Source organism: Ahaetulla prasina, chromosome 1, assembly GCF_028640845.1.
Source record: "Ahaetulla prasina isolate Xishuangbanna chromosome 1, ASM2864084v1, whole genome shotgun sequence".
Taxonomy (NCBI): domain Eukaryota; kingdom Metazoa; phylum Chordata; class Lepidosauria; order Squamata; family Colubridae; genus Ahaetulla; species Ahaetulla prasina.
The window spans coordinates 349,462,760-349,475,910 of record NC_080539.1 but is presented as its reverse complement, the minus strand read 5'-3'; the positions used below and the strand labels follow the sequence as shown (position 1 = coordinate 349,475,910).

The window sequence follows — 13,151 nt, the reverse complement described above, 5'->3', positions numbered from 1 at the left end:
CAAAAACCAACCAACTAGCACAAAATGGCTCCTGAGCACATCATTCACCAGTAGCATGAATTACAGGTAGCCCTAAACTTAAACCCATTCGTTTAGTGATCAGAATTACAACAACATTGAAAAAAGTGACTTATGACTACTTTTCATGACTCTTTTTCTCAAGCATCCTTTGGGTCACATGATCAAAATTCAGACACTTGGCAACTCTGCTATATTAATAAAGGTTGCAGTTTCCTGAGGTCATGTGATTCCCTTTTATGATTGACAAGTGAAATAATGGGGAGGCCAGATTCACTTAACTGTATTACTAACTTAACAACTGCAACCATTGACTTAACAACTGTAGCAATAAAGCTCGTAAAATGCAGCAAAATTCATTTAACAACTGTCTCGCTTAGCAATGGAAATTTTGGGCTCAAATTGTCATAAATCAAGGACTACCTGTACTCCTCTGGCCCCCATGCCTGGGCAAAGATCCAGATCTGTGAGGTTTTCTGAAGGGTGAAGAGAGTCAGGGCCAGCTGGACTTGGGTGGTATGGTATTTCAGAGTGCAGGCTCAGCTACAGAAAAGACCACCTTCCTGGGTCCCACAAGGTGACAATTCTTAATAGATGGGGCCTACAGCATGCCCCTCCTGTGCAACCTAGTGAAATGGATAGAAATGATGAGAATAAAGTACAGTAGTCCCTCAAATATCCTGGGTTCACAGCATCTATTGACCAGGAGTGGAAATATATAACTAAGACTTCACCCTTTGGTAATGTTGTTTTGTAGATTCATGATAGCTTTTGGTCTTCTGTCTTAGAGATGACACCTGATTCTTGAGGAGTTCCAGTGTCATCCTGCTCTGGATTCCTGAGATAAAGGGACAGAATTGACATTTCTCCAAAGCACACACTGATGCTGTTTTGTGGGAATCCATAATATAATTATATTGATGTCTATGTGTTCGTAAAGAGCCGAATTGCTAAGGTTGATATTAGTCTGTATTTTTAAAAAACACAGGGTTTGGTTTCCATCCTGTGTTCTGGCCACAAGTTCTGTGTTTGCTTCAGATAAATTTCTAGGCTTCTTTCCAGGGGTAAGTGCAGAGGCATCAGTACAAGTTAGCTTTAGTCTGTGTTTATAATATCCCACCCAAAACGCAATCAAGGAAAAAATATCCCAGGCAAGTCTATAGAATAAGCTACCCCATTTAAGCAACTAGAATCTCCATTCCCCATAATGATTCTTTTATAGTCTGGTAATGAAATGACTCAAAGAAGCTACCTTGAAGATTTTTTGTTTGTTTGTTTCTCTCCAAAATCCATATTCTGGGTAAAAAGCCATCATTGCATTTTGAAAATATTTGCAATTTTTAAAAAAAGGTTTTTTGGATATTTATTTTTAGAATATACATCAACATCAATACATGAACAGTGCAGCATCTGGGTATTGTTCATTTTGGGACAAATATCAATAATATTAATGTTATTTGTTACATTAATCAAACTTATGAAATCCTAGTATTAATATACATATTTGTTTTAAAGTAGTTATTCAATATTTCAATGTTCCATTTTAATGCCAATCACAATATTATTTGAATTTTCATAGTACTGCCCTCTTTCAACATCTAATCTTTCCCTCTAATTATTGCTTTTATTCTGTTGTATGAAAAATATACAGTGGGGCAAAAAAGTATTTAGTCAGCCACCAATTGTGCAAGTTCTCCCACTGAAAAAGATGAGAGAGGCCTGTAATTGTCATCATAGGTATACCTCAACTAGGAGAGACAACATGAGAAAACACATCCAGAAAATCACGTTGTCTGATTTGTAATGAATTTATTTGCAAATTATGGTGGAAAATAAGTATTTGGTCACCAACAAACAAGCAAGATTTCTGGCTCTCACAGACCTGTAACTTCTACTTTAAGAGGCTCCTCTGTTCTCCACTTATTACCTGTATTAATGATACCTGTTTGAACTTGTTAACCTGTCCACAACCTCAAACAGTCACACTCCAAACTCCACTATGGTGAAGACGAAAGAGCTGTCGAAGGACACCAGAAACAAAATTGTAGACCTGCACCAGGCTGGGAAGACTGAATCTGGAATAGGCAAGCAGCTTGGTGTGAAGAAATTAACTGTGGGAGGAATAATTAGAAAATGGAAGACATACAAGACCACTGATAATCTCCCTCGATCTGGGGCTCCATGCAAGATCTCACCCCGTGGGGTCAAAATGATCACAAGAACGGTGAGCAAATATCCCAGAACCACACGGGGGGACCTAGTGAATGACCTGCAGAGAGCTGGGACCAATGTAACAAAGGCTACCATCAGTAACACACTACACTGCCAGGGACTCAGATCCTGCAGTGCCAGACATGTCCCCCTGCTTAAGCCAGTACATGTCCGGGCCAGTCTGAAGTTTGCTAGAGAGCATTTGGATGATCCAGAAGAGGATTGGGAGAATGTCATATGGTCAAATGAAACCAAAGTAGAACTGTTTGGTAGAAACTCAACTCGTCGTGTTTGGAGGAGAGAGAATGCTGAGTTGCATCCAAAGAACACCATACCTACTGTGAAGCATGGGAGTGGCAACATCATGCTGTGGGGCTGTTTCTCTGCAAAGGGACCAGGACGACTGATCCTTGTAAAGGAAAGAATGAATGGGGCCATGTATCGTGAGATTTTGAGTGCAAACCTCCTTCCATCAGCAAGGACATTGAAGATGAAACGTGGCTGGGTCTTTCAGCATGACAATGATCCTAAACACACTGCCCGGGCAACAAAGGAGCGGCTCCGTAAGAAGCATTTCAAGGTCCTGGAGTGGCCTAGCCAGTCACCAGATCTCAACTCCACAGAAAACCTTTGGAGGGAGTTGAAAGTCCGTGTTGCCCAGCGACAGCCCCAAAACATCACTGCTCTCGAGGAGATCTGCATGGAGGAATGGGCCAACATACCAGCAATAGTGTGTGAAAACCTTGTGAAGACGTATAGAAAACGTTTGACCTCTGTCATTGCCAACAAAGGATATATAACAAAGTATTGAGATGAACTTTTGATATTGACCAAATACTTATTTTCCACCATAATTTGCAAATAAATTCGTTACAAATCAGACAATGTGATTTTCTGGATGTGTTTTCTCATGTTGTCTCTCCTAGTTGAGGTATACCTATGATAACAATTACAGGCCTCTCTCATCTTTTTCAGTGTGAGAACTTGCACAACTGGTGGCTGACTAAATACTTTTTTGCCCCACTGTATATGCTAATATTCCCCCTATTTCTTATTTCTGCCTCTATTCTGGCTTCTAGTCAGGCCACCATTACTAATCCTAGTGTTAATGCACTTGTTTATATTAAGATATAATCCTTTATTATTTTATTATTTAATGTTTCAGTGAGCCATTCTAGTGCCAAACCATATTATTTAAGCATACTTAATAATACCATCTTTCAACCTCTAATCTTTCCATCTAGCTGTTACATTATATGAGAGTGTGCATTCTTATTTCTACCTCTATTCTAGTTTTTAATCAGGCCATCTTTATATTAAAGAAGGATAAAAAAAATATTTCCTTTCTATCCATCATCTCTTGCCCGTTTTAATACTTCAATTCTTATTCGTTTTTTACCTTGCCTCCATACTCCTCTCTTGGATCCTTGCCTCTATCTACATCTGTATCTTCACTGTTCAGTCTAAACATTTCTCCCATCTCTATCCTCCTATGCTGCCAGGCCTCCAAAATATCTACCCAGGCTCCTATCTTCCTTTTAAAAGTATCTTTCCACTTATCCAATCTCTAGTTATCTTGTCTGGGCGCCAGGCCCAGACAAGATAACTCCTTCTTGCTTAAAAGTCTGTGCTGACCAATTGGCCCCCATCTTCACCCATATTTTCAATAAATCACTAGAGATGTGCTATGTTCCTTCTTGCTTCAAACGCTCTACCATCATCCCAGTGCCGAAGAAGCCCACCATCAAGGAACTGAATGACTACAGACCAGTTGCTCTAACATCTGTAGTCATGAAAACCTTTGAAAGGCTAGTGCTTTCCTACCTGAAAACCATCACGAATCCGCTTTTAGACCCCTTGCAATTTGCATACCGAGCAAATAGATCAACAGATGATGCTGTTAATATGGCTCTGCACTACATCCTACAACATCTTGAGTCTCCAAAGACCTATGCAAGGGTCCCTTTTGTAGACTTTAGTTCAGCATTCAATACCATCATTCCAGACATTCTTCTAACTAAGCTAAACCAGCTACAGGTACCGGAACAGACTTGTAAGTGGATCACAAGCTTCCTAACAAACAGGAAGCAGCAGGTGAAGCTAAGCAAGATCACATCAAATACCTGTACAATTAGCACAGGGTCCCCCCAAGGCTGTGTGCTCTCCCCACTTCTCTTCTCTCTGTATACCAATGACTGCATCTCCAATGATCCATTTGTTAAGCTACTGAAGTTCGCAGATGACACAACAGTGATTGGTCTCATTCGAGACAATGACGAATCCGCATATAGACGAGAGGTCGAACGACTATCCTTGTGGTGCAACCAAAACAATCTGGAACTGAACACACTCAAAACCGTAGAAATGGTGGTAGACTTTAGGAAAACCCTTCCATACTTCCACCTCTCACAATACTTGACAACACAGTATCAACAGTAGAAACCTTCAAATTTCTGGGTTCTATCATATCGCAAGATCTCAAATGGACAGCTAACATCAAAACATCATTAAAAAAGGACAACAAAGAATGTTCTTTCTGCGCCAACTCAGTAAGCTCAAACTGCCCAAGGAGCTGCTGATCCAGTTCTACAGAGGAATTATTGAGTCTGTCATTTGCACCTCTATAACTGTCTGGTTCGGTTCTGCAACCCAACAAGAAAAACACAGACTTCAGAGGATAATTAGAACTGCAGAAAAAATAATTGCTACCAACTTGCCTTCCATTGAGGACCTGTATACTGCACGAATCAAGAAGAGAGCCGTGAAAATATTTGCAGATCCCTCGCATCCTGGACATAAACTGTTTCAACTCCTACCCTCAAAACGACGCTATAGAGCACTGCACACCAGAACAACTAGACACAAGAACAGTTTTTTCCCGAAGGCCATCACTCTGCTAAACAAATAGTTCCCTCAACACTGTCAGACTATTTACTGAATCTGCACTACTATTAATCGTTTCATAGTTCCCATCACCAATCTCTTTCCACTTATGACTGTATGACTATAACTTGTTGCTGGCAATCCTTATGATTTATATTGATATATTGATCATCAATTGTGTTGTAAATGTTGTACCTTGATGAACGTATCTTTTCTTTTATGTACACTGAGAGCATATGCACCAAGACAAATTCCTTGTGTGTCCAATCACACTTGGCCAATAAAATTCTATTCTATTCTATTCTATTAAAGTATTTCCCCCTTGGTTTATTTCATCAGTCATTATTATCTTTATTATCTTCTCCTTCTTGCTTTATTTGCTGATTTGTCTGTTTTGTCTTTTTCTCCATTTTTATTTATTTATTTATTTATTTATTAATCACATTTATATACCGCCCTATCTCCCGAGGGACTCAGGGCGGTTCACAGGCAAGTAAAAGACATATAAATACAGACTAAAACCATAGTTAAAAAAACTTATTCTACAAAGCCGAATTAAAAAGCAATATAAATAATAAAAACCATTTAAAACCAATATAAATTTAAAAACTAATCCAGTCCTGCGCAGATGAATAAGTGTGTTTTAAGCTCGCGACGGAAGGTTCGGAGGTCCGGAAGTTGACGGAGTTCTGGGGGAAGTTCGTTCCAGAGGGTGGGAGCCCCCACAGAGAAGGCCCTTCCCCTGGGTGTCGCCAGACGGCACTGCCTAGCTGACGGCACCCTGAGGAGTCCCTCTCTGTGAGAGCGCACGGGTCGGTGAGAGGTATTCGGTAGCAGTAGGCGGTCCCGTAAGTAGCCCGGCCCTATGCCATGGAGCGCTTTAAAGATGGTCACCAAAACCTTGAAGCGCACCCGGAAGGCCACAGGTAGCCAGTGCAGTCTGCGCAGGATAGGTGTCACACGGGAGCCACGAGGGGCTCCCTCTATCACCCGCGCAGCCGCATTCTGGACTAACTGAAGCCTCCGGATGCCCCTCAAGGGGAGCCCCATGTAGAGAGCATTGCAGTAATCCAGACGAGATGTCACGAGGGCGTGAGTGACCGTGCATAAGGCATCCCGGTCTAGAAAGGGGCGCAACTGGCGCACCAGGCGAACCTGGTGGAAAGCTCTCCTGGAGACGGCTGCCAAATGATCTTCAAAAGACAGCCGTTCATCCAGGAGGATGCCTAAGTTGCGCACCCTCTCCATCGGGGCCAATGACTCGCCCCCAACAGTCAGCCGTGGACTCAGCTGACTGTACCGGGATGCCGGCATCCACAGCCACTCTGTCTTGGAGGGATTGAGCTTGAGCCTGTTTCTCCCCATCCAGACCCGTACGGCTTCCAAACACCGGGACAGCACTTCGATAGCTTCGTTGGGGTGGCCCGGTGTGGAAAAGTACAGCTGGGTGTCATCAGCGTACAGCTGGTACCTGATCTCACCCAGCGGCTGATCTCACCCAGCGGCTTCATATAGATGTTGAACAGAAGGGGCGAGAGAATCGACCCCTGCGGCACCCCACAAGTGAGGCGCCTCGGGGTCGACCTCTGCCCCCCTGTCAACACCGTCTGCGACCAGTCGGAGAGATAGGAGGAGAACCACCGATAAACGGTGCCTCTCACTCCCAATCCCTCCAACCGGCGCAGCAGGATACCATGGTCGATGGTATCAAAAGCCGCTGAGAGGTCTAATAGGACCAGGGCAGAGGAATAACCCCTATCCCTGGCCCTCCAGAGATCATCCACCAATGCGACCAAAGCCGTCTCAGTGCTGTAACCGGGCCGGAAACCGGACTGGAACGGGTCTAGATAGATTTTTTCTTTTGTCTCCTCTCTTTCCTGGAATATTTGGTCTTCATTCATTATCAGTTGCAGAGTGTTTTCTATTTTCCTATTTATGCCCTGCAATAGGTTCTTTATCTCCCTGTAATTCTTTGTCATAGTGTCCTTAATGCTTTGGAACATCAATGCAATTTCTTTTGAAATTTCACTTATTTCCCCCGATGGAGCATCTTGTCTTATTTTAGTTAGTCCCGCTTTTACTCAATAGTCCAAAAACAATATATTCAAGCCTACTATTGCGCCTCAGAAAATACAATGCTCGTAGTTCTTTATATTCCAGGATTATTCAATCAGTTCCATTTCGATAGTCAAGGAAGCTTTCAAAAAATCAGAAGTCACTTAACTTTGCTTAAGAGTCTTCCTTATTCCCACAGTTGAGTCTCCAGTAATCATAAAGTAGATAATTATAGAACAGTAGGTATCATCACAGTATCACCATGAGTATTGTTTATTTCTCTTATCAGAAATTTTCCCAGACTTGTAGGGGTATGGTATATTTTCCATTTATCAGTAGGTGGCGCCCTCAGCTTAGATTTCAGTGTTGTTTCAAATGTAAAGTTATTTAATCCAATTTTAATTCAATTTGTAGAAGCAAAGTCAATTATTCAAGTAGATAGGTCCAGCATTTTAAGATGTCTTTCAAAAACAATGCCTATCCAGTTTGAAGGTCCAATTTTCTATGTTTTTTAAAAGTCCTTAGTTCTTCTCCCCATAGTTCCTTTTTTTCGGGTGAAAAAATTTTCTCTGTTCTCTTTTCTTCGCCGCTTTAACAAACAGTTCCAAGAGTCTCTGTTCCTGGATTTTCTTTTTCTTTTCCTTTTAAAGTTGGGGTTTAAATAAAAAAGGAATCTTCTCACTCAGCTCTAGTCATTATCCATCTACACCGTTTCTGCACTTTCTTTGTTGCCACAGCTGTCCCGGCTTCATGGCAGCCATGATGGCTGCCTCTCTTCCTCGTGGGTCAGCAAGCCCTGGGTCAAGCAGGAGAGTTGCAGCTCTCTGCGACCTGCAGGGTGGCTCTCTTTTCTTCACCACCCCTACAGGGTGGCTTTAGCTCCTTTTGGAGCCCTCCAACGGGGAGAACTTGGTGCTGGAGTGCAGAGACCCAATCCTCGCATCCAATCTCACTGTGACATCAGCCGGAAGTCCAGAATATTTGCAATTGTGATGCTTTCCTATTTGTATTTCTAATAACTATAGAAGTAATTTTAAAGGACCATTATATTGTGAGATCAATTTTTTGTTTTGTTATTATGCATATTACAGTATAGGGGTTTATAGCACATGGCTGCATTTGCGCATCTGCATATTACTTAACAAACTTTGGACCCTTGCAAATCCTTCATCAGAGAGTCCAAAAGAAAAATGTGATTACCTGGCACAAGAAGTAGGGGAAAGGAAATTTGACCTGTGTATCAGTGATATAGGTATGTCCCTTGGATGCAGAAGATTCCAAGTTTGTTGCCTGTCATCTCTAGGTAGGAAGGGAGAAAAATTGCTTTCTGAAAGCTTCATAAGGACAGTCCTGAGGCAGATGAATAATAGGTGATTATACTCACATATAGCCTTGGTTATGGTATACATCCCCATAGTCAACTAGATTCACACTCCATGGTTTACAAACTGTAACACACACACAGAGAAACCCTCTGATTGCTTAGCATTTATGTGACCTTCTCTGCAACTAAATTTGTGCCTCTCCTGATTGAGTGGTTTTTTTACCCTGAATATTGGCTGGAGTACTGGTGGGTTGTATAAGCTTTACTAATTCAAGCCTGATCACATAATTTTATTTCTTCCCTGCGGTTTTTAGGTGTCAAAGACCCAGTTGGCCATTGCAAGGGGCGAAACAAACTGACACAAGAGCCCTGGCAGTGGACTGAGATGGATTGGCTGTGACAACCTGCGGCTGGTGGAGGGGGGGAGGGAGTGGGGAGAGTGATGATGAAGAGTTCCTGCCGAGCTGGCCTCCACCGGGAACTGCTGAATTCTACATCCTCCGCCTTCTACCCAGTCAAACGGTATGAATGCCTTGTGCCTTCTGTGGCCAAGCGAAATGCTCCAGAGCCTTCCGGCTTCTGCTTTGGGAATCACTTTCCTATTTGCTCCACTCACTGGCTAAGAGAACTGGCATGGGGATGTCCCCGGGAATGCTTAGGTTTATAGATTGTGTCCCTAGCAAAATGGTGGGGTATGATTTAGAACAGGGTTCTCTAACCTTGGCAACTTTAAGACTTGTGGACTTCAACTCCCAGAGTTGAAGTCCACAAGTCTTAAAGTTGCTAAAGTTGGAGACCCCTGATTTAGTATACACTGCTTATTTCAGAGATAGAAAAGGAAAAAAAAAAAGGCTGTTTCTGAATGAGACATAGGAACACATCAAATTATTTGAATTGTTTAAATATTGGACATACGAAAAGGGATTCAGCAGCAAATGAACTGTCATATAAACCAGCATCTCTCAGCTTAGCCACTTTAAATGTGCTGGCTGGGGAATTCTGGGATTTGGTCCACACATCTTAACGTTGTTAAGGAATACGGATATAAACCACAGAGGAATTCTGGGAGAAGGTGAGGTTAGCAACTTTAAGCTGTATGGACCAACTCCCAGAATTGTCGACCCCTTTGAATCGGCACCATCAGTTGTAGACTGTAGATTTTGCCACAAAATCGATTGAGACTTCAGGAAAGCTGCTTTCATTCCTTTGGACCTTCCCTCTGGAGTCCTGGTACTGTATAAGCAGTGCTAGCATCCCACTTTCCTCTTCAGCCTGGGATCTCCTTATACTGGAGGGTGGGATGAGTACTGCTTACACACATGGTTCCTGATAAACAGCTGGCTTGCTCTGAATCTCAGTTTCTCTGCATGGCTACCTGTTCACAGCCTCTGTGGCTCCCAAAGATGAACCCATCGAGGCAGCATCGTTATTTCCTTTTTTTAAAATATGTATTTATATTAAATAGTCATACTGAATATTTATTACTCTAAATAAAACCAAACCTCCAACCCTTCAAAAAACAAATTTGCTGCTGCTTCTCATTATCTGTCTGTCTGTTTCTTTTAAACAAGTATAATAGGTATCTTAGACCTACTGAAGTTTTAACCAAACTATTATACAGTATTTGTAATTTGAGAAAATTGTGCTACCAATTTTCATGCTTGCAGCTTCCCATCACGCAGATGTTCTAAGAGTAGGAAAAAAAGATAAAGAATTTGGGGTACATAAGGACCTTTTCCTACCGTTTATCCATCCCTGATACAGTGATTTGCACTTGTAGCCCAACCCACAATGTAATGATTCCAAATTTCATAGAGCAGTTTTAATCCTTCAATTCATCTTTACCCCTTAAATCAGCAATTTTTTAAAGTGTATCTTTTCTTTCTCACTCCCTTTCCCCTTTCCTCTCCAGAATAACTGGAATGCACTTAAAGCCCTATCTCAAGTTACAGAAGAAAGAGAGATCTTTTGAAATAAGCCTGGACTCTCCACGAAGCCCACCCATGAGCGAACAGAGATTGGCAAAAGATGAAAAAGCTAGGAATCCCAAGCCAAACCTTTTACCCAGTCCGCCTCTTTGGAAACCATTGGGGAACCTCTCGACCAATACACTCTATAGTAGGAACAGCAACCAAAGCCATGTGGAAGCACCCAGGGTCAAAGAGAAGAGAGCTACCCCGCCTGCCTCCATCCATCAGGGGGAAGAGGAAGAGGGATTGCTGGATATCTGGGCAGTTGTAAAGCCTGGGAACACAAAAGAGAAAATAGCCTTTTTTGCAGCCCAGCTATGTAGTGACACCCGAGTATTTTCCATGAAGAACAAAAGCACCTGGGACATAGATGGGCGAGCAATCAAACGCCGGAAAAAGTCAGGAGATATCAAAAAGGCCAAGATCCACTTGGAAAGGATGAGAGAGGCCAATGCGAGGTGCTACCAGCCCGAGCCATTTGCCTGTGGCATTGAGCACTGCTCTGTACATAATGTGAATGATGGTGGTGAGGGAGGGTTCCCTGGTCGACCATTATCAGTTGTCGAGATGGTTGCTTTCCTGGAACAAAGAGCAAGTGTTTTGCTGGCCAGTTGCACCAGAAACTGTCCCAGTGCCTCTGCTGTGCCCAGGTTTATCGGGCAACCTAAAGCTGCCCCTTCTGCTCCTGGATTCTTTTCTGACTTCAGGGCTTGTGAGGTTCCATCTGAAAAGCCACCCTGTGGCAGTCACAGTGTAGAGCAGCAGGCTGAGCCAGTGCGTGTCTTGGAGATGGTTGCAAAGCTTGAATCAGAGTGCCTGAGGCGCCAAAGTGAACGTGAAGCAGGGAGCTTGTCTAGAAATAGTAGCTTCCGGCGGAATGTAGGGCGAGTACTCCTGGCAAGTGGAATACTACCAGAGAACGAGTCTGACAAGGTATCATCTCTGGTCCTCCACCAAGAAGAATGTAATGGTGAGAAGGTGGGGTGGGGATCAAAGCACAATGGTTCAGTGGAAGATAGTTTATGGGAAGGTCCCTCTTCTGGCCATTCTTCCTTTGATGATTCTCTTGAAGGCAGCCATGATCTTAAGCATGGGCAAGGAAGCATATCCGTCAACTGGTATGATTCTCAAGACATTACTGAGTCACATCCCTCTAAGTATTCAAAAGCTGTTCAGACATCTCCCCATTTCTTATATAACAAATCTTCATCAACTGAACATACACCAAAAGAATCACGAGATGTTCCTAATTTGAATGCAAATGTGAGAGTGAGTGAATCCCTGAATATTAGCATATCTGTCAGCAAGATAGATCAGAGTTGCAAAAAACCCCAATCTTGTGATTTGAGCTTTGGTGAAGATTCTCTTCCAGGAAGACTTTTCTTGCTTTTATCCAAATGTGAAATCTCCCAAGAGTGCCTGCAGTCAGTGGAGACTCCTACGGAGGAATGTCCAGCAGGGGCCCAAGGAAAGGAAGCTTCCTCTGCTGATCAAGTTTGTATGAGAAGCCATGTTTCAGGTGACTGCCCTGATGTTTCCTCAGAGAATGCACTGCAGATCCTTGACTCATCTCATCTGAAGAGGCAAAGGTCTCATGACTTTTTGGAAACCAGGTTTAAGATCCAGCAACTTTTGGAGCCCCAGCAATATCTGGTCTTCCTGCCCCATCACATTATGGTGAAGATATTTGGTTTATTGCCCACCAAGAGTCTGGTGGCACTCAAATGCACTTGTGGATATTTCAAATTTATCATTGAGTACTACAATGTCAGGCCAGCAGATTCACGTTGGGTTCGTGATCCACGCTACAGAGAAGACCCTTGCAAACAGTGCAAAAAGAAGTACACCAAGGGTGATGTCTCGTTATGTCGGTGGCACCCCAAGCCCTATTGCCAAGCTTTACCTTATGGGCCCGGGTACTGGATGTGTTGTCACAGATCCCAAAAGAATGTCCCCGGATGCAAGTTAGGCCTTCATGACAATCATTGGGTCCCCGCCTGCCATAACCTTAATCGTGCGATTCACAAGAAATCCAGGGAAATAGATGAGGACTGTTAGCACATTCTGCACATCTTTTGGGAGCCTCAATCATGGGTAGGAGGAGAATTCCATGCCTTGTGATGTTTACACTGTGTATAGTTTGTGGGTGGTTTTTCTTTCCCTCTTCCACAGGGCTACGAAACTGCACATACTTTCAATCACAAAGGCCTTTTTACCTTTTAGAGAAAAGATTGTGTTTAGCCCACCCGTGTACATAAGTGCTCTAGAATAGATTCATCTTGGGTGTCTGACAGCCAGTTGACCAACATCAAAGTGCTGCAACGCAGTACCTCGAGTGTTTGCGGCTACAGTCCTGTGTTTTAAAAGTGTCTCGTTTTCAAATCTGTATATCGTGTATAAAATATACATTTATATATATAAATATATATAAATATATATTAACATTGTTTCTGAAAAGAAACTCTAAATATGTAAAAAAAAATCAATCTTCAAAAAGTATGGTTTAACTGGACAACCTTAAAACTAGACTAGAACACATATGCGGTAGGTTATATTTGAGGGTGGTAGCAAGAAAAAGAAGACTTGTCACATAGCAGGAAAACTCTGGTCTATTGCATCCACCTTACCTTGGGGTGTTGTGTTTTTTTTTACTTAATAAAATGTGCATTCTAAACCTGTCCTTTATCATT

The 13,151-nt window shown here is 42.6% G+C and overlaps 1 protein-coding gene across 2 annotated transcripts in view; it reads left to right on the top strand.

Annotated features, from left to right (window-relative positions):
• The window catches only part of FBXO34 (F-box protein 34), an 84,476-nt gene extending 71,325 nt beyond the window's left edge, over positions 1-13,151 (top strand). For both annotated transcript variants that reach the window (XM_058163023.1, XM_058163024.1), the window contains exons 3-4: positions 8,806-9,013; positions 10,404-13,151. In XM_058163023.1, the coding sequence (XP_058019006.1) occupies positions 8,934-9,013; positions 10,404-12,519 (2,196 nt within the window). In that variant the 5' untranslated portion in view covers positions 8,806-8,933 and the 3' untranslated portion in view covers positions 12,520-13,151. The remainder of the gene's footprint in view (positions 1-8,805; positions 9,014-10,403) is intronic.